General features: G+C 53.9%; 1 protein-coding gene across 4 annotated transcripts in view; it reads left to right on the top strand.

Annotated features, from left to right (window-relative positions):
* Positions 1–26,171, top strand: part of Zmiz1 (zinc finger MIZ-type containing 1) — a 158,611-nt gene that overhangs the window by 54,208 nt on the left and 78,232 nt on the right. For all 4 annotated transcript variants that reach the window (XM_059273879.1, XM_059273881.1, XM_059273882.1 and 1 more), the window contains exons 3-5: positions 7,144–7,252; positions 11,151–11,264; positions 16,662–16,767. In XM_059273879.1, coding sequence (XP_059129862.1) covers positions 7,193–7,252; positions 11,151–11,264; positions 16,662–16,767 — 280 coding nt within the window. In that variant the 5' untranslated portion in view covers positions 7,144–7,192. The remainder of the gene's footprint in view (positions 1–7,143; positions 7,253–11,150; positions 11,265–16,661; positions 16,768–26,171) is intronic.

Consider the following 26,171-nt stretch of genomic DNA (forward strand, 5'->3'; position numbering starts at 1 on the left):
AAAGGAGACTTGGGGACCCTGGGGTCCCAGCTCTGCTGGGAAAGCATGGCTGTCTCACAGTGGGCACGGAGCTTTCCTTCCTGTCACCCTTGGGATGGGCACTCAGACCAACCCGCTCCAGGCAGCCCACTGTGGCCGCTGTGGACTGAATGTGGCCTAGCCTAGACCGGCACCTGCAAAGGCCAGCTGGGACTGTGAGAGGCTAGCGGGGAGCTGAGGGGCTCGGCAGCTGGGCTCCCAGGCCGAGGCAGGACTACTCAGGCTTTCGAGGTTCTTCTCTGCTCACACCCACCCTCCCCAGGTCTGTTTCCTCAGCAGTGAATGCCAGGTGGGTCTGACTGCTTCCCCGGATCCCTTCCAGGTCTGGGCCATAAGAACTGTTGCTTGTGGTTTCCTTGGTTTTTGTTTGTTTGTTTGTTTTTGTTTTTCAAGACAGGGTTTCTCTGTGTAACAGTCCTGCCTGTCCTGGATCTCGCTCTGTAGACCAGGCTGGCCTTGAACTCACAGAGATCCGCCTGCCTCTGCCTCCCGAGTGCTGGGATTAAAGGCGTGCGCCACCACCGTCCAGCGGTTGTTGTTTTCTGTCTGCCACTTTTAGCACAAATCTGTCTCCCTTCTGATACTTTTCCTTTAAAAAAAAAATACAGTTTTTGAAAATTTTGATAGACAGAGGCAGACAGAAGCTGCTCTAGGGGCTAGAGAGGACTCTGGTTAAAAACTCACATTGCTTTCCCAGCACCCACCTCTGGAGGCTCACAATCACTTATAACTACAATTTCAGGGGATGAAGGGTCTGACCCCCTCTTCTGGCCTCCACAGGCACTACACTCATGTGTCTGTGTGTGTGTGTGTGTGTGTGTGTGTGTGTGTGTGTGTGCGCGCGCACGCGCACACAACCAAAATTAAATAAGAAGCTGCTCCACTGGACAGCCATACTTCCGTCTGGCTGAGAGCCTCGGTTTTCCCATCTGCAAAATGGAGTAATAGAGTCAGCTGTGCAGCTGTGCTATGAGACTGGCTGCTTTAGCTCTGTGGTCCCGCCATCCAGGGGTCTCCGGGGAGCCTTGCTCACACTCTGGGTTTCAGAAAAGAACACCAAGTCGGGGATCTGGAAGTAGGTGTGTGGTCTACCTGACAGACAGCCTCTTGCTGCTCACTCTCCTTTCAGAGATGAATCACTCAAGGCCGGGGAGACAGCTCCGTCACTAACAGGCCTGTCACACAAGCGCCAGGACCCCCATAAAAGCCATATATAGTAGTGCAAGCCTACGACCCCAGCATTGATGTGTGCGGCAGCAAGGGAGATAGGCAGACCCCTGAAGCTCACTGGCCACACAGCCTGGCCGAGTCAACAAACTTCAAATTCAGTGTGAGATTCTGCCTAAAAAAAAATAAATAAATAAAGGTGGAAAGAAACTGAAAAAAAGACATCCCGTGTCAACCTTGGACCTCCACTCCCACACTCGCACATGTACACTAGCACCAACATGCACACACTACACACATTCACAACAACGGCACACACACCAAGTTGACTCACCTGGACGTCTTCATTTCCTGGGTTAGCAAGGAGTGGGTGGGTAGACAATCATCTGTCAATGTCTGGACTACGTAAGAAGAGTGTTGTGATTGATTAGCCATGTCTGTCTAGGGTGCAGGAGTTGGGGGTGTTTCTACCCTCAGCCTTGCTCTCAGCCCCACTGTCCCTGGACTGTGTGGTCCCTTACAGACCTATTGAGCTCTCAGGGCTCCCTCTGGAAAATGCTGTTGCCTTTGTCCTGTCAAGGTCCTCACAATACCAAGTAAGCAGATTTTGAAGGTGTGGGGAGCCAGAGGTAGGAGACAGTCAAAATACCTTCTGTGCCCAGAGCTGGAGCTATAGGAGCATCTGCCTGAGTTGGCTGCTTTCTGGAAGACTCCAGCTTCCCTCCTTCTCTGTCCCCCAGAGCTCTTGAGTAACCACTGGCCTCCCCCACCCCTCCCCATTTCCTGGCATCTGAGACTTCGGAATAGCCACAGGAGCCCGAGGCAAAGGCAGGTCAGGGCCTCTGTGTGAGTGCTGCTGTCCTGGGAGACACCGCACAGCAGTGATGGTCACTTCCTCGCTCTGGGCAGTGGGGCTGGGAAGGAAGTGTCCAGCTGATGAAGATCTGCCGTGCTCCTGTGCGGAATGAATGGGCTGTGTGACAGAGGCTCTTGTGGTCAGAACAGGGACAGAATCCCGGCGCCACCTCTCAGCACTATGGCCTCAAGCAAGTCACTGGGCCTCTCAGAGCCTCGGTTTCCTCTCTGTGGCCGGACCATGATAACTGGAACAGAAGTCACAGCAGAGCTGACCCTAAGTGAGGTGACGCAGAGAACCTAGCGGGAAGACTGGCTTTGGGGAGAAGGACAGCCCCAAAGGCCTTGCCCAAGACTGGACCAGCCCGTGTGTGTGTGTGTGTGTGTGTGTGTGTGTGTGTGTGTGTGTGTGTGTGTGTGTTGGGGGTGTGGGGGTCAGGGTCCTAGACTGTGGCCAGAGGGGGCAGGAGGGCTTGACTTGAGGGTAGTGAAAGGCTGCTGAGGCACCCTGTGCCCAGAGGACAAAGAGCCCAGATGCAGTTGCAGTCCCAGGCTTAGTGTGGGTGGGGACAATGGCCGACCATTCTCAGGTCGTGTGTCACTTCTCTAGACAGTCCAGGGCAGAATGTCAGGCACGGCCAGGTGGGGCTGCCCTTCGGGACCTGGCTCTGAAAGGAAGCTTCTGTAGTTTTCCTTTAACCAATGCCAACAGTGGATGTTCCTATGGATAGGGTGGGTGCTGGAAGATGGGGTCACTGAGAGAAGAGGGTCCACCCTTCCAGAAACCTCCAACACGGAGCCAGAGCCTCTGCAGTCACTGGCCAGATGGTGTGGGCCTTATGGAGTCTGGTCACAGGGTGTTTGCTGCTTGGATAGAGGAAGCAGGTGTGGGCCTTCCAGAGTCCTTCCTCCCAAGTGTCTTCGCTCGCTCGCTCCGCTCCTCAGCCCAGCAGGGAGGGGAGGAGATTTCCTGTCCTCCCGTAGAAGACACAGGCTCAGGAGGTGAAAGGGCCTTCCCAAAGCCCACAGCCAGGAAGGCCTGGCCCTCGGCCCACCACCCACTGGAGCCCCGCCCTGTGCAGGCCTCCTGCCTGCCCAGGGCCTGCCCTCACTGCCTGACCTAGAGAAGGACAGCTGGTCCCCAGCAGCTTCCCAGGGCTTCCTCACTCCTCTGGCTCCTGCTGCCTGCCCTTCTTCCAGACTCCCCTGGAGTAGAACACCAAAGTCGGAGTCACTCCCTCCACCTGCCTTTGCTTCCCGTTTCTCGGAGCTTCCACGACTTCCCTTTCAAGATGAGGAGGGTGGAGGTCTACATCAGAGCTTCCCTTACCTCAGCCCCATCCACCCCACCCACCCCCACTGTTAACTAAGACTACATTCAAAATGACTTTGAACTCAGATCAGCCATTGGTTAAGTAGCTCAACTCCATCTTAAATAAGACCTATGAACTCACTCTTGGTCATTTTCCTAGACCCAAGACTTCACTATGAAAATGGAAAAAGTTTGCCCATGGACTGACAGAGATCGTCCTTTTCACCCATGGGACAAGAGTCACTCCTTAAGAACACTGCCCTAGATGGCCAGTACCTCCCAGGCTCAAGATCCCCTGGGTACAGCTAAGATTTCAATGCTCAGTACCTTAGCCATGGCCATGGCCATGCACCCTCTCTTGTCTGTCCATCGAATGAGCACATTCTGGGTATGGGACTTAAGACACATGAGTGCCACGTGTCGCAGCTGAAGGGGAGACAGGTGTATGACAGATGCTGAGGAGACAGGAGTAGAGTGAGTGAGCAGTGCCACTGGGGTGTTACAGTTGACTAGCCCTTGAGGAGTGAAAGGGGCAGGCATTCTGACCCGAGTGAGGGCAGGCCGAGTCAAAGCTGTAGCAATGTCTTCAGAGCTCAGACTAGGAGTCAGCCCGCTGTCCAAGGGAGGGACTTGGGATGTGAGCTAAAAGTGGTGGGAGATGGGGGGACCAGGCCAGGAAAGGCCATGGGTGAGCCTTTCCCTCTCAAAATCTAAAGCTGGGATGGTACCCTAGAGCCTGGCTTTATCTATCGATCATCTATCTATCTATCGATCGATTGATCGATCTATCTATCTATCTATCATCAATCAATCATCTATCTATCTATCTATCTATCTATCTATCTATCTATCTATCTATCGCCTAGCAAGGCTGTCCCCAGCTAGCCAGCCCTGGTCCTGTTTCAGAGCCCAATCTCTACTCAGGCTGTTGGTAGAGCCTCCCCACCCCCTACTCAAACTGCAGATGTGCATGGTGATTGAATCATTTCTGCACACCGTTGCTCACACAGCTCCCCAGAGATGTGCTACTTGCCTGTGCAAGCTGTCAGGAGATGTGTGTGCTCGAGTGCATCTGGGCCAGCAGCCCATGTGTGCACATACCTGCTCTGGAGAGTGCAGAGGGGGCACGCAGGTGCACGAACAGTCCAAAAACACCTCCACCTGGAGGTGCTCGGGATCGCTAGCTAGGCCTAAAAAGTAAGAAAGGAAAGCCGTGTGTACAATGGTTGTGAGGTGTTCCTGCCACACTAGGGTGCCACATAAAGAGCTCTGAGTGCCCACAGTACAGTAAAAGTGCCCTGTCCCTGTGTCCAGGGAAGAATCCAGGGCAGGGCCCTGTGTGTAAGACAGCCAGAGGGTTCTTGTCCATTTGAGGCTTCTGTCTGCTCCGTTCTGCCCCTGGCATAGTTGAAGAGGCTGGCTTCTTAGCCTTCAGCTCTCCACAGTTCATTCTCAGAGAGGCTTTCCGTCCCCAGGGCAGACTTGGCCTGAGCTTTGCTAGGAGATGACAGTGTAAATAGACTCCTCCCAGCACGACCACCCCCGGAAATTGGGAAGACTCAGCCTCACTCCCATGTCATCATCTAAAACCTTCCATACATGTAATGAACCCTGACCAGGCGTAGCTTCAAAAAGAGGCAGTGTCTGGGGCATTGGGCCGTCTTGGGGGTGGGGCTCTCATGGAGTTTTCCAGGCAGCAGGCTCCCCAGCTTGGGAAGAACCTTTGAATTTTGAAGTTGAGTGCTCTGTTCCTACTGAGGTGGAGTTTCCAGGCAGCCAGAGCCCTCAGAGATGCTGGAGTTTGGCAGACTGCCAGAGGATGACTGGCCCAGACCTTCATTTTACAGTTAAGAGAAATTGAGACCCAGCTTCTTACCAGGTTCATCCAGTGGGAGGGTGGCGGAGCGGGCACCCATTGCAGACCCCAGGTTAACTAGGAAGGCTTTAACACAGAGATAGCAGCATAGTCAAGGTCCCTGACTGAGCCCACAACCACTCAGAGGACAACAGAGTGGAAGAGGCTACCAGGCATTACTTTGGGTTGATAGAGAGCCCAGACCTTCCTGGGTGCTAGAGCTGCAGCCACTAAGGGTTTATAAGGACTTCTAAAGGCACCTAGAGGCAAGCATAGCCGAGCGCTGCTTCTGTGGCTGCAGAGCGACCTCTACTGGCTGCCAAGCACTCACCACTTCCCGACCGCAGGGTGCTATGCTCAGGTTCTGGGGTGGCCTTGGAAACCACTCACTTCAGATGGGTTGAGTGGAACAAGGACATCCTCAGGGGGCCCAGTCATGGCTTGAGATAGGAATATAAAGGAGAGTCTTAGAGGCATGGAAAGAACAGCATGTTCATGGTTAGGAAGGCAGAGGTTTCCATATTAGCTCAGCCATGCCTCAGAACTGGGCTGCCAGTGAAAACAGCAGGCCCAGAAGCCAGACTGTCCCTTCCATGTCCCATTTCTTCTGCCTAGTGCTAACCTCTCCTCGGGCCCTGGACCCTTAGCTTTCACATCCTCTCTCCCCTTGCAATGTGGAATTCAGACCCATCACTTCCATTCATTTCTGGTGTTAATGACCCCAGTCTCCACCATTGATATCAGCAGGTTGGAACAGGAAAGCCAGGATTCTGCCCTAGCTCTTACAAGACCAACGGTAAACTGAGTCACAGTTTCCTCATCTACAATATGGGACTACTACAGTATCTGTCAGTGCCCAGGGCCTGGACCAGCACCTGACTATTAGCAGAAGCTCAACCAGTTGTCACCTAGTAGGTGACTTAGGGTAAATGCAGGGTTTTTTGTTTTTTTTTTCTTTTGAGACAGAGTGTCAGCCAAACTGGTGATCCTCCTGCCTCAGCCTTGCATACGTGGTGCCAAGAGTTTCTTGAACACTGGAAGATCACGTCATTTTCATAGGCCATGCACTGGCCCCAGCGCTGGAGATCTGGCAGTGTTCCCGGGCCAGTGGAAGCATAGGCAGGGCTGGGCAGATGGAAACTAACAGTGAAGGGATGGATGTAAGGATGGATGGATGGATAGATGGATCAGTTGTCCTAGTTGGGTTACTATCACTGTGATGAAACACCGTGACCGAAAGCAACTTGGGGAGGAAAGGGTTTACTTAGCTTACATACACTGAATTACAGCCCACTGGGGGAAACCAAGGCAGGAAGTCAAATGGGATGAAGCACTGGAGCTGAAGCAGAGGCCATGGAGGGGTGCTGCTTACTGGCTTGCTCCCCATGGCTCACTTAGCCTGCTTTCTTGTAGAACCCAGGACCACCAGCCCAGGGAAGGCACCACCCACAATGGGCTGGGCCCTCTCCCATCAATCACTAATTAAGAAAATTCCCCACAGGCTTTTCTGCCCACAGTCTGATGTTATGAAGGCAGTTTTTTTCAACTGAGGCTCCTTCCTCTCAAATGACTTTAGCTTGTGTCAAGTTGACACAAAACTACCCAGGACATCAACAAACAAGACAGTCACTGAAATGATAAAGAAATGATGGGCCTGGAGTTGGGTGTCAGGGAGTATAAACATTTGACAAGTACCAGGACGGTGAAATGAGGGTCGGGATGATGACTGGAGAAATAAACACAGCAAACCCCCACTTTTACCTTCTTGCTGGAAGACTACAGGATAAAGCTGGGCACCCAGGGCCCCTCGAGGGCAGGACTGCCAGTGTTGAAGGGGGAGGCTAATAGCGGGAAGGCTGTGCAAGGTCATCAGGTGTAGCGCCACCCAGTGACACCCTCTCTCCTTTCTCCTCAGGCTGGACCACGTTCATGGCTCTCGGGTAGAAACCAGCGAAACGGCCAGAATGAATTCTATGGACAGGCACATCCAGCAGACCAATGACCGTCTGCAGTGCATCAAGCAGGTGAGTGTGGCCGGCTGGCAGGGTGGGGAGGGGAGGCAGAGAGTAGGTCTGTGCTGCAGCAGGATGGCCCCTGAGTGCCAGCCTAACCCTAGACTCACACACACATGAATGCCAACACCGCCTCACCCCGACCCAGCTGTGAGACTTTGGGCCAGTGCCCTGCCATCTCTGGACTTTGCTTCAATACTTTGAGCTGTGGTGAGCAAGCAGTGAGACGTCTAACACCGTGGTCCACTTTCTGCCACATCCCTTCCTCTGCTCTCCGTCTCCCTGCTCCAGCTGTTTGCTAAGAGAAATGAGAAAAGGCCTGGTATAGTGACGCACACTAGGTAGATGGAAGCAGAAAGATCAGGAGTTCAAGATAATGTTCAGCTACTTTGCGAGTTTGAGGCCAGGCTGGGCTATGCCAAAAAGTTACAAGAAAAGGTTCTGGGAAACTAAAGCATTTTACAGAGAAGGAAACTGAGGCACAGAAAGGGAACAGTACCTTAGTGGAGTTAGGACAACTTCATCCTACAGTGTGGGGGTTACCCCAGCTTACCCACACACTGAGCCCCAGTGGCCGTTCACCTCCAGCACCCCCGGCATGGGCTGTTGGTAAGTAGGGAACTCCTCACTAGACACGCCCCACCAGAGATGACTAGAAATGATGCTCTACCCTTGGGCCCAACCTCCAGCCGAGGACTGTGGAGTCTCAGGCATCACAACTTAATCAGAATAGAAAGGCAATTGTCTGCATGCAGGGATGACAAATATGTCTGCTGGGTGGACCTTGACAGGTGCAGGCTGTGGCTCCCACCCTGGGCCTCATAACCTTGGACTCCCGCACCAAATTCTTCTGGCACAGCCTTCCCAGCCACAATCCCAGCCGCCAGCGGTCCCTGGCATTGTACACCACACCCCAGCACTGCCCAGCCCTTCTCGGCAGCCCTCTGGGTTGGCTGCTCCTCTTCTTTAGCCTGAACCAAAGCTTCCGCTTCACAGGGTGCACTTCTCAGGGCCCTTGGTCATCTCAGTGCCACAGGAAGAATCCTGAACTGAGAATCAGTTCACTGTGCCCGGCAACCTCCCCGGGCCCTAGGCAGCTTCCAGAGCATCAGCACACCCTGTGCCTGAGCTCAGGGGCTTCTTGGTCACCTAGTAACCAACCTCACCTATCCTGCTGAGCAGAGAGACAAGAGGATCTCTCAAAGTCCACACTGTCCTACCTAGGGCTCAGTCCATCCAGAGTGGGGCCATAGTGTTTTGGGTGGGTGCAGAGGAGAGTGGACCAATAAATGGTTCTATAAGAGGATGGTGGGTGAGTGGGTAGATGGACATATGGCTGGGGAGTTAGATGAGTGGGTAGGTATAGATGATAGATGGATAGATGAATGAATGGGTGGCTGGCTGAATAAATTGGCTTCTAGATGAATGAGTGGATGGGTAAGGGATAGATAAAGTAATTAATGGACGAATGGGCAGATGGGCAGGTAGATATGTGGATGAATTTGTTCTGGATGGATGAATGGATAGACACATGGATGGATTGTATGATTCACAGAGGGACTGGTGGGCAGCTGGGAGCTAGCCCTGGTTGGAGCATTGGTGTGCGCAGTTCCTGCCCACACACTCAACAATCATGGATCTAGCTCCAGTCTCCTGAGGAATTGTAGAGATGGGCGGGCTTTCTGATGGGAAACAGGGCATTGGAGTCCGGGATCAGCCACTGCTGAGAGCCTCTGCCAGTGATTCAAAGTGTGTCCCTACTCCAGGCTGTTCATCCTAAGCCCCTCTTGGTCCCTTTCCCTCCCGGGGCCACTGGGGTCCCTTGTGAAGTGGCCTGGTGGCTGGCCTCAGTAGAGAAGCTGTCATTAGGATAGCTGGACACCCATCCATCACTCCTTTCAGACCTTACCTTGTGCCGGGACAAGGAGTACCTAGGAAGTTGCTTCTACCCTCTAGAGTCTAGAGTCTATAGACTTAAGAGAAGTCTATGGTCATAAGAGAAGCCTAAGAAGCACCAGTTGCTTCCAGCCATACCTGGCCCCACTCTGTAACATGCTTATCCCACACTCCTATACTTGGCCACATCCCTGCAAGCTGCCATCACCCCTACCCCCACCTTTCCTAGATGAGGGCTCTGAGGTTCAGTAATGTCCTCGGGGCTGCGTGACTCCGTGGCTGGGGTGGGGTTGGGGCCAGGTGTGCACTTTGTGTGTCAGGACACAGTCTCTCTGTGTGCTTAAGCCATATTGAGGCTGCGGGCAGCAACTAGAGCAGAGACAAGGACCTCAGCCGAGGCCACAGAGCTCCAGGCAACAGCCGGCTAAGGGGTGCTATGCTACTGTTTACCTCATCTGTGGGATACATCCCATAATGAGCCAGCTGTGGGTGAAGAGGAGGAGACACAGGCTGGCAAGATACAGAAGGCTGGAGCTCCGAGAGGGCCTGACCACGAGCAGGCTTGGGGATCGGCCTCGGAGGCCATCCAGGAGCTCAGATCTCTGAAGAGCATTGCTGTGACCACCAGAGGTTGCTGACACCGCCGATTGGTTGTGACATCACATAAATAAATGAAACACCTAGTTGTCGGCGGGAGTGCAAGCCAGAAGGAGCTGCTGGGCTGCCACGCTCCATCAGAGCCCCAGTGTTCCCTGAGGCCTCTGAAAGGCGGAGAAGAAGAAAACACAGAAACAGAAGCCAAAGCCAGGCAGCCGTCATCCCAGAGAGTGTGGCTGTGTATGCAGGTCCCTCCTCTCCTGGTGATCTTGTAGAAGGAGCTGCCACTTTAGAGAGCCAAGCCTGAGAGAGCCTCGCACAGCTGGGCTCCCACAGGGGAGGCAGGGAGCCTCTGGGAGACCGAGATCCAGCCAAGGGCTGTCCCATGTGGAACCGCCCCACCTGCCAGGCGCTCTGCCTGGACTACATAAGCCCAGTCTTGTTTAATCCTCACTCAGCCCCATGACACAGGCTGTCTGCTCACCCGCCCCTTTTCTCCTCTCTGTTTTTTCCCCTTCCTTTTTCTCATGGAGAGGGGTGTTCTCATTGAGTTCACTTAGCTTTCCTTACTGTAAGCTCTTCCTTGCGTGAACCATACTATGACAAGCGCAAGGAACCAAACCACCCATGACCCCGTGGGCAGTTCATCCTCCCCATCTTACGGATGGATGACTGAAGCGAAGAGAGGTGAAGGGACCATCCTAGATTAATAAGGGGCACAGGCAGAGTGATCCCAGAGCCCTGATCCCAGAGGCACTCCCATAGCGCTATTCAGGGATTCTAGCTCCTAGGCCCACCCTGCCTTGATTGAGAATCGACTCAACGCCGGGCGGTGGTGGCGCATGCCTTTAATCCCAGCACTCGGGAGTCAGAGCCAGGCGGATCTCTGTGAGTTCGAGGCCAGCCTGGGCTACCAAGTGAGTTCCAGGAAAGGCGCAAAGCTACACAGAGAAACCTTGTCTCGAAAAACCAAAAAAAAAAAAAAAAAAAGAGAATCGACTCAAGCCGCAGGCGGGTTACAGGGTTCATCCAGGCCAGTGTGATCTGCTGTCCCTACCATTACCAAGGGTCCTGGAGCTGCTGGCATCCTGTATGTGTACAACTGGTTTCTACTAGGACCTTGGAGATACCCTTGTGGGTACCACCTTCCAAAACCCCTCTGGGACCTTCCCCAGCAGCTGCATCCTCAGAGCACTTGGATGTCTGATGACTCTGGCCTTCCTTTGCCTGCCCTGGCTCTAGTCTTTGAAGTGGGTTACTGGCCTCATCCTGCTGCAGCGAGCCAGGCCTTGTATAGACGGTGGTTGACGGAGCTGGATAATCTGGCCTGCCTTCTGCCCATTCTGTGGGTGTCCTTTCTGAGCAGGCCTGGGGTGGCCTCCTCCTGCAGCCTCAAGCCTTTCCTCTTTCTCCACAGCACTTACAGAACCCCGCCAACTTCCACAATGCTGCCACAGAGCTGCTGGATTGGTGTGGAGACCCGCGAGCCTTCCAGCGGCCCTTTGAGCAGAGCCTCATGGGCTGCCTGACGGTGAGTCTCCACCTCCCCGACCCAGCACACAGGGAAACACGGATGTGAGACCAGAAGTCCTGTCCACATGCCTGTCTGTGGGCCGGGAGCACAACGGCCCATACTGCAAGCTGGCCCTGCAGGTGCCCGCCCCCCAGGTCTGATACGGGTAGTGTGGCTTCCTCACACTATTGAGAAGCACGCTGTGAGGACCTGTACTCCATGAGAAGCAGGACAGCTCAGCTTCTAAGGACTCTGCCTTCCTTTCCCATGGCCGCTTGTCCCTTTATTTGCTGAACATTTATTGAGTTCCCCTCTGGTCATCTACCCACCCACTCAAGAACACGTATCAGGCCCCTGTTACCTTCATCCATCTGGACAAATAAACCTTGATTGATCCCTCACTTATCATGTGTGGTCCCCTCTGCCAAGTCCTGGAAACCCCAAGAGGAATAAAACTTTCTTAAGCTTGATTTCTTAGTAAGGGACAGCCGTGTAGAGAAATGGCCGAGAAAACCGTGTTACAGCCGCCTGGATCTTTATCAGCTGAAAGGTGGGGCTGGTCGTACAAAACCACACCTGCATATGCCGCAGCTGGCCAAGCTGCTGACCACAGCCAGGTCCCTGGGCCACCAAGCAGCATGTGCAAAGGCCCTTGGTGTCCAAAACACTGGGTAAGGCTCTAGGATCCAGACTGGGCAGGACCTTAAACCCGAGGCCCAGAGCTTGAGACTGGAAGGAAGGACCTGAGGGGTCTTTCCTCGCGTTTAAGTGTTTCCTCAACCATGTGGCTTGCATTTGAAAGTGTGAAACTGGTGAGACAATTAACTGTCCTCAGAAGGCCTGTAGTGGGCTTGGAAGGTAGCACGGATGACACTGTGGGAGCCTGGATGTCCTGGTTGTGGAATGGAGGCATGGCCAGGCAGGAATGGTGTCTCTCTCTTGAGGAGCTCCAGCCGGGAGGGAAGCAAAGAGCACAGTTTAGCTCTACCTTAGAAGGGAAACATGGTGAGCGCATAATTGGGCTCTCTTGTTCTGAGAAAGGCTGGGCTGCCTGCGGCACATGCCACCTCCCAGAATCCACCCGTCCTTCCAGCTGCCCATTTTACAGAGGACACTAAGACTCAGAACTGACTGCCGTGGCACCCAGACTTGAAAACAGCTTAGTCTCTAGCTGAGGCCCGCCCGAACCTAGAGGGGATGTTCCAGTTCGTCTGTAACATTTCCCAGACCCTCCCGGGACTCTTCTGCCCCATCTGTCTCCCTCAAACCACCTGCATGGCCTTGTCTTCCTCGTCCTTCAGCCCCCAAGCTCCCCTCTCCTCCCAACTGCCTAATCCTCTTTGTGGGATCTGGGTCCGGCCTAAGCCCCATAGAGAGGGCCAGATGTTGCCCAGGCCACAGTTTCCTGTAACTGTAGTGGGAAGAGAAGGTGGGGGCCGTGCACAGAATATCATCAAACAAACTAATATGCTTCCCCAGCATACTGCCCCAAGCTTGGCCCTGCCCAGATCATGGACCTCAGTGAGATATTGGTCCTGGCCAGCCTGGATAGACCAGGAACTAGCCCTGCCTTGACTTTCTCATTCAGCCGACATTTACCAAGTCACTGCTGGTAAACATAGTAGGAACTCAAGTTCCCAGGGAAGAACCAACAGGCCAGGAGAACGGAGCCCGGGTGTCAGCTGGAAGGGACAGTTTCTGGTGGCAAAGAAGCAGAAAATTGAAAGCTGTGCTGGCGTATGCACAGTAGCTGTGGGGGTCTGTTCTGGGAGTGAGCAACAAGGCAGGCCTTCCTTCCTGGAGGAGGGACTCCGCCCCGCAGGACCCCTGATGAGCCTTTCCAGGCAGACGACACTGTGTCCATCACTGGGTCCTCTCACTGCATCCCCACAATAAAGCATGTCGTTGCTCCTGTCCTCCAGCCTGCCCCCCAACCAAAGGGAGCCCTTAAAAGCCCCTCTGCTGCCCCACCCCCACCCCCCGACATACACACACACACACACACACACACACACACACACACACACACACGGCCCCAGCTGCACAGGCCTGTGAGCTCAGGAGAGCCTGCTGCAGGAGGAAATTGGAGAGAGGACAGTCATAGAAGTTGACCTTGGTATCCAATCTCTTTTCTGGGGCTCCATCTTCATGGTATATAAAGAGTGTTCCAGGTAGGCAGGGAAGCGGGGTGGGGGTGGGTCACCATCCTCACCACGTGCAGCCTGCAAGAGGAGATGAATGCAGGGTAAGGAGGCTAAGGTCTCCCCAACACACACACACACACACACACACACACACACACACACACACACACACACACACACCACTGGACTGCAGGCTTGGGTCCCTCCCTAGCCAGGGGCAGCTAAGCCTGCAGGTTGACACAGTTCCCTAGGTGACCTCTGAGATCTGGCTCCAAATTCCTCCAGATCCGGCTTACTTTGAGGATAGAAATTAAAAACCACTCAGCTGCGGGCAACACATGGACATGGAGGGGGTGTTGTTGTTGTTGTTGTTTGGGTTTCTGTTTTGTTTTGTTTTGCTTTTTGTTTCTTTGCCACTAAATTCTAAACTGCCCAGGTTCAATTTAAGTGTGAGGCTCTGGGCCACAGGCCACCTGAACTGAGCCCTGGAGGCCTGTCTGGACTCATTCCAATCCACCAGCCGTGGGAGATTTGTACCCATCTCACAGGTGGAAGTAACTGAGGCCCAGGGAATAGGTAGTCACTTGAGTGATGTGGGATGACTGGCAAGGGGCACCTGCAGACCCCAGATTCAGAGCATCAGCTGCAACAGCAGGACCATATACTCCCTTAAGCAAGTCCCCTCCCGGTCCTGTCTCTGGGACAGTGTTTTCACCCTTTGAAGTATTGAAACTAAACACCCCTGCCCGGTGTCCCTCTCAAGGTCTAGGTACGTGGCAGCCAGGCCCAGCAGAAGGGCAGCCTCACATTAGCTGGGTTTTAGCCTGCGTCCAGTCTAGTAGGGCAGCCTGGAGTACAGCAGACCTCTCTGAGATACAAGCTGCCCAGAGAGACACACCGTACCAATGGCCACTGGACCCTACCTGATAAACCTTTCTTGGGGGCTGGGCAGCACGTGAGACTGTCCAGCGTCACCGGCTGCAGCTTGTTTACTCTGTCACCTGTGCTGTGTGAGCTTAAGGAAAACCCTTTCTGGGTCTCAGCTTCTTCCACAACAACAACAACAAAAACCAGCTTGAGCCCACAGCCCCTTCTACAAGCCAGACTTGGCAATAGCAGACCCACCAGCTCGCCGGCCTGAAGTCCTTACAGCCTGCTCATGACCCCAGGCCGCTCTTGCTCAACTCAGCTAGAATCATTTTTCCAAACCAGAGGAGCAAGACTGGCCGGTATTGGCCAGGCACAAAACCTTTGCCTTGCTTCCCTGACCCAGAGCCCAGGGCCTCCCTGCAGGTGGGGAGCTGTGGCTTTGACCTTTCATTGGCCAGACTACCTGGATCACACACACACATACTACACCCTTGTCCTCTGGGAGCCAAGTTCTCAGTACACTATCAATGGCGTCAACAGTCCCCCAGCAGAACCTCAGTACTGCACCGGTTCAAATGCAGTGACTCCACAGCTGAACTCCCTGATGCCCCCCTAAGCTGTTGTGCCAGAAGGCACTCAGGGGAGTGAGGAAGGTTCTGGACTTTCTGAACTGCAACATCTAAACTGCAGCTCAGAAAGTCGAGAACCTTCCCACACTTCCCTGAGTGCTTGCCTTGAAAATCTCCACAAGCCAGATTGTGTTAGGGATCCGGGCCAAGACAGTGAGGAGCCTCCACCCTAGGTGGGTAGAGACTCAGGACGAACACAGGCCAGAGAGCCCGTGGGAAAGAGACTGGGGAGCAGGGAAGGATTCTTTTTGCATCAGAAGCTAAGCAAACACCCCAAAGTGAAATTAGCTGCCTCCCCCCCACCCCCACTCCCACCCCCATCCTGGCTGACGTTGGCCCTGCAGGGGCTTCCCGGGAGAAGGGACAAAGGGCCCAGAGCTCTGATCTAGCAGGTACTGGTCGTCCTGGGGAAAGGGATGCCATTGGCTCCTCCCTGATTCTGGGACACTCCATCCGGCCTTCTGTGTCCCTTCAGTTGAAATGAGGAGGGAGTCAGGCGTGGGGATATGTCTGCAGCCTCAGCGCTCAAAAGCATCACAGGTTGGAAGCCAGACTGGGCTACATAATGATACCCTCCCAAAGAAAGAAAGAGCAGGATGAGGGAGAAAGGGAAAGGAGCTGCCCTCACAGACGTGCTTGGAAGGTTCTTCCCTTTCAGCTCAGGAGCCCTCGTGGCAATCCCCCAAAGTGGGCAGGAAGAAGTACCTTGCTGTTGTGATGGCTGTGGATGCCAGGCTAAACCCATTGCAGCCTGAAGCCTCATAGCAGCATCCAAGTAGGTGGCCCCCAGAGACCTAGAGACTGAGTCTCCCTTCCTCAGCAGCAGGGGTGTCTGGGAAGACTCCTCCCCGACTCAGCCATGGCCTCCCCAGCTGCCCTCCTTAGTGGCTTCATTCTCCAAGTCCCATCCTTCCTAACAAGGAAGCATTGTCCTGCCACTGTTAATGAGGTGGAAGTAGAGACCTGGAGGCAACAGGTCACCTAGGGATAGGTCTTCCCGGGACAGTCAGATGGGCGAGAGCCTCGGGGCCCCTCCTTGGACTCTGGGGAAACCCAGTTCCACACAACACCCTCCAAGGCTCCCATCTTTCTGGATGGGTAAGATTCAGGGCTTACTCTCAGGGCTTGGTGCTAAGTCAGACCCCAGGCTAAGCTTCCAGGATACAGGGGTCTGCATTTCTAGGCTGAGGTGTGATGATCTACAGAACCAAGTAGATCATCTGGTCCGCCTGGTCCAGGAGCCCTTAACACACACTAGGCAATTCTGCCTGTCAACTATTGGAAGATCAGTAAATCCCAAGTCCTTGTTTCTCAGGGCATGGCTGTTGATGCAGGATAGTGAGGGATTCAGGGCATCTCCAGGAAACCCCCAGGATGTGTTGATGCCTGGGAACTGCAGAGGCAGTGAGCACCTGCAGAGGTAGGGGCAGAAGCTCAGGTATGGTGGGGGAGGCCTGAAGAGAAAGAAGCAGCCTGGGCCTGGGCCTGGGCCTGGGAAGGTAAGTTGAGGAGCCCTGGGGTGATGCATAGTGCCTAGCTGGGGCCATTCTGGCTAAGGTGGCACTACCTCTCCAGCTAATGGCTAGCTAGGAGGTGATCATCCAAGCCATTGAAAGGGACCTACTAGAATCCTAGCTCCCCTGGCCTTAGACCCCTGCCATAGCCTGGCCGCTTCGCCTGCTTCATTATGTAGTGGGCATGTGTCCCTCCCGAGGCTCAGAGCTCTGATGAACTGGTAACTCACCCTGGATTTCCCTCTTCCCTGCTGTCAGGTGGTTAGCCGCGTGGCTGCCCAACAGGGGTTTGACCTGGACCTGGGCTACAGACTCTTGGCCGTGTGTGCTGCCAATCGAGACAAGTTCACCCCCAAGTCTGCTGGTAAGTACCTATCTGGGGCTCCACAGGTGGAGCAGGAAGGTGGAGAGAGCCTCGGTTGGTCTAGAGGTGGTGCAAGCCTCTGAACATGAATGGCTGAGCCCTCAACTCTAGGGCCTCCAGATGGGGCTCAGCTCAGTGTGTCTCCCAGCACAGGGGCACCACAGAGCTACCAAAGGTTCCCAGATATCCCACACCCCAGCACAGGCACCGTGCTGAAGGTAGGCCGGGCATCTTCTCGTTCGATCCCTGCAGTGAGCGTTTGACATACGCCTTGTGTTATCTGTCCAATTGTACCAGTGAAGAAACCGAGGCTCTGAGAAGCAGAAGAGGTCTTCCTGGTCACGGAGCTACACTACAGAGTTAACATACATAGTGATCCTTACACACCATTCATTCATTCATTCACTCACTCACTCATTCACTCACTCATTCAAAACCCATTTAAAGCAAACAAAAATGAACCTGTCAGTCTAGCATTTCTAAAAACCTTTTCTGCATAACATTGTCTATTGAGACTTGGCCACAGCATATGGCTCATGAGCCCATATTTTACAGAGGCCAGGCAAGGTGCTGACCTTCATTCTGTCCTGGGGGAACACATCACAGTTACTGGAATTTGGGGGCAACTTGAGCAAAAAAAAAAAAAATGGACCCCCGTCTCAATTTTTTTTTCTTTTTTAATATCCACTTTTGCATCAGCCACCAGTCTCATAAATGTGCTTAGGCAGCAGGTACATTCAGAAGTCTGCCTTTGCTAAGTGGATAATCTCTAGACCTGTTTGATCTCTTGGGAAGGCAGGAATGATATTGAGACTTGCCTTGCAGGGATCATGGTAAGTTCTAGAAACATGTCAAGTGCCTAGTGTTGTGTTGGGATGATACTGATATTCTTTATTGATTCAGAATGAGTGGATAAATGATTATAATGTGGGGAGTGCACGCACAGGTGTGCACACGTGCTGGAGTGTCTGTAGTTCAAGCTGTGCTCAGGCTCTGAAGGAAAAGTCTAGGAGAGATTGGGAAGTACAGACCATGCTGGGTCAAGGGAAGCTTCCCAAAGTTGAGAAAGAGTTGACTATCTGACAAAACCAGGGGCAAACACCTTCATGGGTGAAAGGGGCATTCTGTGCAAAGGGCCTTGGGTGGCAGGGGAACAGGGCTTTGTGTCAGAATTAAAACAAGGACGGTGCTTCTGAAACCTAGAGCACGGGGCCAGAGGGCGCTGGTGGAGTCAGTGGCAGCTGAATTGTGTAGGCCCTGTCTTCAAAGTTGTGTTCTCTATCCTGAGAGTCATGGGAACGTGGGTAAAAATATCTCAAGTCGGTGACAGCCATGTCTGCTAGCACAGGGGACGGATTGCATGGGGCAGTGTGGACACAGGGGCCAGCAGCAGATCTCTGGGGAGACCACCGGGGCGTGGCCTAGTCATAGAGTGCTCGCCTGGTGTCCTTGCTTTCTATTGTTGTGACAAACCACCACGATCAAAAGCAACTTGGAGAGCAAAGGGTTTATTTCCACTTACAGATGACCCTCTCCCATCTGGAAGGGAAGTCAAGGCCCAAACTCAAGGCAGGAACCTGGAGGCAGAACCTGAAGCAAATGCTTCTCGTGGCTTGCTCTGTTTGTTGGCAAAATCAAGAAAGAATATGTCGGCAGAGAGGAAAAAGACCAATGGGAGAATGGGTTGCTCTGGAAGCCAGAGCAACTTCTTAGTGTGTGAGGGGGGGTGTGCGGGGGGGGGGGGGGGCTCAGGCCTTGTAAACCTGTCCCCTGGGTCTCTTAAACCTCTCTCCTGCTGGCTCATACAGTAGTCTGTGGAGTGCTATAAACCTCAGCTCTGTGAGACACAGAATACTATCTACATTTGAGAGGGTGAGGACGCTGTTCAGAGAGGTCTTGCGGCTTGTCTGCAGTCACACAGCTCACAAATGATCCGGCTGGGACTAGGACTCCAGCCTTCTCTGGGGGCTTTGCCTCCTCCATCGGAGCTGACCCCGGGTCTGGTCAGATCCTAGAGCAGCAGGCCTCTGCTCTCATCTAGAATCCAAGCACTCCTTGACTTGGCACAGGTCTCTCCAGCAGGATGCTGTACTCTCTGAGTACCGTGCCATCACTTCTGAAGCAGGGGTTTGCCCTCTCTTTGGTCTACGTACCAGCAGGGCAAGGTCAGAGTTCACAGCACCCCTTCCAGGGCTGGTGTCCGTGTCCTCCCTGGGCGACTGGTGACGCAGCATGCTGTGCCTTGGAAGAAGCGGAGTCCCTTGCTGGGATTCAGGCCTGTCAGACCCAAGAGCCCTGACTCACTGCCTTTCCGAGGTGTGACCCCAAGAAGGAAGGGCATCCCCTGCTTGGGAGGGTAGAGGCCAGTCTTAGGAGGATGCAACAACTGGTTTTCTTCAAGGGATGAAGGGCTTCCTGGGCACAGGCTGAGTCTCTCGGCCACCTCGCCTGCCTCCAAGCTGTAGTCAGAGGTTTGCCCGCCTGCCGCATAGCTGCCCTTGGGAACTCAGAGGGCTCCCTCCGTGTGGGCTAAGAAAGAGACCCAGCGGGTCCCTGGCATCGTGGGCACCAGTAGATGCTGCGTGCCAGCCGTCCTTCTCCATGTCCCTGTCCCCAACGCATCTCCTGACCTACCTCATCCCTCTGCCCTGGGCTCTGAGGACGAGCAGGTTCATTATCAGATGGAAGTTTCCCTTCAGGTGCGTGTGCCTCTCCAAGCCTCCCGAGAGGCCTCGGTCCTGGCACTCTGTGCTCAGAGCCTGTGGCACCCCGGCTGCCCTCCCTTCCCCACTTGCCTGGGCTCCGCTCTGTCTAGCTTGCCTGTGCACTGTCTCTGTCCTTCCTCCCCAGGGGCCTCTGCTGTCTGTCCCTTCCTTGCTATTCTTGACCAGATCTAGCCTCCTTGGCGTCCTGTGCCTGTGTGGGTTTCTTTGCGTCTCAGACCTTATCCCCCACACTTGGTACATGTGGCATGTGGCTATACATGTGTGTGGCTGTGATGGCATGCATGTCTTTATGTGAAGTTATGTGTGGTGTGAGGTTGCCTATCGTGCATGTGTGCAGTGTGTGTGTGTGTGTGTGTGTGTGTGTGTGTGTGTGTGTGGTGCTGTGAGTGTGTTCAAGGCCATCTCCCTGTGTATGCATGCCTGGTATTTCTGAATATGTGGGTGTGTACATCTCTCTCTGTGTGTGACAGTGTGTCATGCATGTGTACATTGTATGTGTGTAGGTCTGTATGTTTGCATTGCCATCTGTCTGTATGCTCATGCCTAGTATGTCTGGCTGTGTTGAGTGTGTAGACATGTATGTATCTGATGAGTCTGTGTATAGTGTGTATGTGGAAGGGTCTCGGTGCATGGAGACCTGTGAGTGTGCACAGCTGTGTGTGGGCTCTGGAGGTGGTGCGTGCCTGTGACTGTGTGACTGTGAATGGCTGAGCAGTGTGCGTGCGCGCGCGCGTGTGTGCGCGACTGGCTGCATCTGTGGGCACCTCTCCCACCCTTCTGCCGTCTGTCTCTCCTGTCAGGAGGCCAGGCTGGGGCTCGAGAAGGCCATGGAATGAGATCATGCTGCGAGGAGAGATGCTTTGTCAAGAATGCTGGCGGAGAGTGGGGCTGTGTGCATGACTGGGGCTGTGAGCAGGGTGGTGGCTGTGAGCAGGGCTCAGGCCTGGGGGCAGCACTGTATGGCATGAGCAAGAGAGAGAGAGACAGAGACGGAATGCAGAGCATGAGCAGGGCCCAGACACTACAGCAAGCCGCCCAGGCAGCTGCCTCCACGTGGGGCCCTCTGATGCCCAGCCCCCAGCTCTTTGTTCTGCTGCAGCCTTTAGCCTCTGCGCACACGGGAGCAGGAGCACGCGTGCGCACATGCACTCAGCATCCTCATCTTGAGGCTCCTGAGGGGCCAGCTGCACCCCATCCCCCACCCCCTACCTTTGCCTAGCGTAGAAGGTCACCTGCCCAGCCCCCAGCACCTGACACCTCCCAGACTCTCCTCCAAGACTGTAGCAATGCCCAATGCCCGTCAGCCCCCTCCGCCACCACATGCCAGCCCGGAGTCACTTGGCAGGCTGTACTGAAATGTCAGCCGCCTTCTGGCTGCATGGCTGGGAGTATCAGACAGTCGCCATGTCCGAGGTCCCCAAGAGTCCTCTGCATGCTTCTGCTGGTGTTCATGCTTGAAGAGGTCTATGTAGCCTCAGCTGACCCTCTGAGCAGCCAGCACATGTTGAAATAACAGACTAGAGAATGTCAGAGCTCAGAAGGTAAGCAGCCCAGGGACCAGAGGAAAGGAGGATGCACAATGGGGCTGGGACAGGGGTGGGGATGCCTGCTGTTTGCCTTTCCACGCTTCTTTCTCCCTGGCATAGCCAAGGCTGCGGGTTCTTTCGGGTGTTATTGGCATAATGGGAGTGTGGGAGCCCAGCTAGCGTGGGAGGCATCAAGGATACCCAGGGCCACTCTGACAGGCACCAGCAGGCTTTTGGAGAAGGGACCACAGAGGCAGAAGAATGGTCAGAGTGGGAAGAGATAATCTTCCCTAGGGACAGGCAGAGGACACAGCCAGGCTGCCCAGGACTGGGTGTGACAACAGAACTACCGGATAGCTGTAGCAAATGCCTGTCAGCTGCCTGCGTTTGCTCTTTGTGGGGTAGCACCATCATGCAAATGTCTCGCTTCCTTTGGATGGGAACCATGGGTCTGCATTCCCAAGAGGGATACAGTCTAACAAGTTCCCCCTTGGGGACACATGCTGTGCCCAAACTCCTACCTACTGTCCTACCCTGCCCCCCAGCCTGCCACTGTGGACATGCCTATGTCTGATCTCTGTACTAAGCACACCCTCACACCTTCCAGCGCAGCAGCCAGAGCCCCGAAACAGGAATGGGAACAATGTAACTTGCTGGCTTGAATTTCCCTAATATGTGTGTGTCTGCTCTGTTTCCCTGATGTGTGACATGCCCATAGCCTCCGAGGGAGGTGTCCGCTGGTCATAGTAGAGGCACTGAGGCATGCCTTGCCTCTCTCTGCCTGTGAACTGTGGAGGAGGGACTTAGGAGACACTGGGTCCCACCCTAGAGCTCTCAATCCAGAGGTAGGGGCTGAAATGGGGACTTCTACAGTAGCTTGTGTGGCAGCCCTGTAGTTCATTTGTCATGGGGCTGGGATGAGCCACAGGCATCCAAAGCCAGTCAGATCATTTCAACTTCTACTTAACCCAGGACTCCTTACACCAGGGAAGGCAGGTGAAGACCAGCGTCCTCCTGTCTCGGGAAAATAAGCCTTCTTGCACCCACCTGACTGCATGGTGGCTCTGTGGCGCCTCCATGGTGGGCCGCGCTCCAGGTCTCATAGTGTCATGGCTTCTGTCTTTACCTTCACCCTCCCCCATAGCCTTTCTCCACCCTTTCTGCCTCTGCCCACCCCAACAGAGCTCTCAGCTGCCTTCCCTTCAGCATGGAGGACAAATGGCCCCATTCAGGGACACCCGCCAGAGCTGTCTCTCTAAGACAAAGCTGTGTGCAGCTCCGCGTGAAAAACGGCTCACGGCCGCCCAGTGAGCAAGCAGGATTGGTGGGTGCAAATTGCAGGGGATTTGTTAACGGCTGCCAGCTCCCCCAGAGATAGCAGGAAGGCAAGGCCTTGTCCTTGAAACACTGGCAGGCTGGGGCACCTTTTCAAGGCCAGGGACAGACTTCCTCCTGGACACCACCCCCACCCCCACGTGGACTCTCTGCGTAGAGCTGGGATGTGGGGGAGGACTTGGCTTCCTTCCTCCTGCAGGACCTTCTGCCTGTCCCAGGCCAGGTCCCCTTGGAAATGGCTCTGGATTTTATTGCCAGCCCCTGGGAACTGACTAACGATCAGATAAGTGTAGTGGCCCAAACCTATGTGCTCAGTGCCATGGGAGAGGTCACTGGGGCACACCCATTTATGGAGGAGGAAACTGAGGCCCTGAGAGGGCCAGACAGACTCCAGCCCCATGGTCCCCAGTGCTGGTGACAGAATTTACTTGTAGGAGGGTCACATTTGGGTCCCAGGAAGCTATCCTTTCTCCTGAATGACCATGAGTGACCCAGGAAGACAGGTTGTCCTGAGGCAATGGCCCCGGTTCCCCCAACTCCCAGCTCCCTGAGGGATGTGGCCTGGGATCTGGTGACCTTGTTCTGCTCTTCAGAAAAGAGGGACAGTGGGAAGAAACTTGTGGGCCCAGCATTCCCAGGCTAAGGAGTTGGGGGGAAGAGAGGGCAGGAGGATAGTCCCCAGGGTATTAAAAGTTCACGTTGGAGAAGGGTCAGAGTCACATCAGAAAGCAGGCAGATGTGGGAAGAGCATCCCTCTCAGGGAAAGAAAGGGCTGAGGTTCTCCATGGCCACAGTGGCCACTGAAAACAAGGGCTGTGTTGGAATGCCTAGGGCACCATCACATCAGCCTTTTAAGAACAACAACCAGCTTCACCAAGGAAGAGCACACCAACTGGTTGTCCAATACTAAATGGTCAGCCTTGAAAACACATATACACATAGCATTATATGGACAGAGCAGATTGCATTTATTTATTTAGAAATGTACACACACACACACACACACACACACACAACCTGCCAGGTACACAAACTGCCCATGAGTACACTAGGCCCACAAAATAGGCAGTGTCCCAAAATATCGACTTACAGAATGTATCTACTACAGGGGAGGTGGGTGTGTGACCCTTCCCTTTATTTCCTATGTGTTCTCGTGAGTTTCTTCTGAGCTCATTGGAGTTGTTAGGGGTCGTGAGAACAGAACCAACTCCTGGATGGCTCAGCTGTTTCCCTACACAGATAGCCCACAGTGGTGCCACAAGAGCCCTGGGGGACAGGTCTCTTCTTGTCAGGAGGCCATTCTCTCTGCCTCTCTGCAGAATTAGCTCATTGCTCCCCGCCCTGCCACAGAGACTTGTGCAAGGCCAAGGCTGCCTGCGGCTCAGCCAGGTGTCTACTTTCCAGACCCATCCAAACTAAGAGGCCAAAGGGTTAGGGAAGAGAGGAGGGCATCCACCCACGGTAGGAGGTGTCTCCGGCTGTGATCCTTCCAAGTGATGCAAAGCCCTCTCAGCTAGGAGTCCAAGCACTGGGGTCTGTGAGTTAGAGGGGTAAGGATCAAGGATGCATACGGTAGGGCAGGCCAGGCTGCTAAAGGCTTCCTGCTGAATAGTGTGTATCTGACATGGGTTCCCCCAAATGCAGATCCTACAGTGAAGATTCCACTGTACTTTGCTTCTTGGGGGCGGGGGGGGGGGGTCCCAGAAAGCATGATAGAGAAATAGGAGCATGGGTGGGAGGGAGAAACCTCAATGAAGTATGGCTGGTAGGCATGGTATCTGCTGTGGGCTCCTGGTGTTCAGCCTGCCTGGAACTCTGTTAGGCAGGAGAACTCACCCCTCACCCTGACCAGCTAGGAGCCACGAGGGAAGAAGGACTTACCCACTGTCCCCTGACTGTCATTGTTGAGGGCTGTCTGGGTTGAGGGATTTGGTAGGTCAGCTTCCAACATGCAGGTAGCTCTGCCTGGGGGCAAAACCACCTGCCAGGTCGCTGTGTGCAATATAGCAAGATAAGGCCTCTGCCGTGCCTACCATGAGAACTCTGCATGCCACTCTCCCCTGTGTCCCCTCTCATCACCTGGACAGATTCCAGTCCAGTTAGATTATGGCTGCATTACTGAGCGTCTTGCTCTATTCTTTTGACTTCTACATGGGGATTGTACAAAAGAACTCTATTTCACTACCTGAAGAACTATTCATCACTACCTACTGTGGGCTAGCTGCTCTTGCCACACTCAGAAACTGTCAAAATAACGAAAGCCACTCCTGAGTCTTGGTTGAACGACATCTCGTGGGGACTTGGGACCATTTAAGCCATCCTGTAGGTCATGTCCTGTGGATGATGGCATTTTACTGGACATTGATTCCATCCAGCCTCAAGTTCTCCTACCTTCTAAGGCCTCTGCACCGCGAAATGGCACAAAAGGGAGAAAGGGCAGTGGATGTTGGGTGATTTTCAGCACAAAAAAATGCCAAACAGGAAAGGAATGATGGGGTGCCAGTGCCAGCCCACTCTAAGCATAGGCTGCAGAGAGAGAGAGAGAGAGAGAGAGAGAGAGAGAGAGAGAGAGAGAGCCCAAGCTCTTAAGGTTTGAAATAAATGAATGCTTCTGTTCTGTGGGTGAGAGGTGACAGGAACGCCACACCCACCACAGCTCAACACCGGTCTTCAGGTCCACGAATCCCCAAGGCAGGCTTTAAGGAAGAAACTGAGGTTCTGCAGGTAACAGGGACAGAGGTAGAGCCAGGCCATCTTTGCTTCTCTCTAGCGCGCAAGCGACCTGAGTAGCTAGAAAGCAACTCTGGAGGTGAAGACCCAAAAGCACTGTCACCATTCAGGTGACTCCTTTTCTATGCCAGCATTCAGCTTCCCAACACAAAGGTGCCTTCAGGACAGAGGTTCTGCTGAAGAAACAGTTCCCTCTGATGCCCCAGGGTAGCCCAAGGAGGTATGGCTTGATAAAGCCAACCACAGCCATTAACGTCAAAAGGGAAGGAGCAGGTAGGAGGGTCAAGTAAGCCCAGGACCTTGGCCTTAAGATGGGCTTAGCATTCTCACCAAGAGGAGGGATTCTAGGAGATTCCAGGACAGGAAGGTTAGGTAGATCCAGGGCTTGGCAGGAAGTGGGCAAGTAGGTATGGAAACTTTCTCAGCAAGTGTTGCAAGTCGGCAGCCTTGTAAATACCTCCCGATAGAAGCAGACAAGAATCAGCAGTTATTATCTATCTTGCCTGTTTAGATTTACAGCCAGGGAGGGTCAGGAAAGGGCATCTGGATTAGGAGAAAATCTACTTTATATCCCCTTTCTGCCATAACACAGCAAACCTGAGATCAGTGGGTAGCCGTCACTCACCCCTTGTCATGACCCCAGCCTCCCGCATCCGCCGCCTGGTGTAGGTGAACAGGCTGAAGTTTAGAAAGGTCAAGTATTGTGAGCCAGTGTTGTGAATCAAGCAAGAGTATCTGCTGGGTGTGGTGGTGCATTCCTGTAATCCCAGCACTTGAGAGAAGCGGAAGGATCAGGCGTCCAAGGCCAGGCTCAGCAACGTAGACTGGAGGCCAGCCTGGCTTGCATGAGAGCCTGTCTCAAAAACTGGGGAGATGACTGGAGGCAAAGCACTGGCTGAGGAAGCATGGAGAACCTGAGTTCTAATCCCTAGAATTGCACACAGATGAGTGCAGTAACATCTGTCTGTAATCCCAGGGGAGAAGCCAAGATAGGAGCATCCCTGGAAACTTGTGGGATTCCGGTTCTCAAACTGGGTGCAAGGCTAAAACTGACACTCAGGGTTGTTCTCTGATCTCCACATGTATG

The sequence above is a fragment of the Peromyscus eremicus genome, chromosome 9 (genome assembly GCF_949786415.1).
Source record: "Peromyscus eremicus chromosome 9, PerEre_H2_v1, whole genome shotgun sequence".
Classification (NCBI taxonomy): Eukaryota; Metazoa; Chordata; class Mammalia; order Rodentia; family Cricetidae; genus Peromyscus; species Peromyscus eremicus.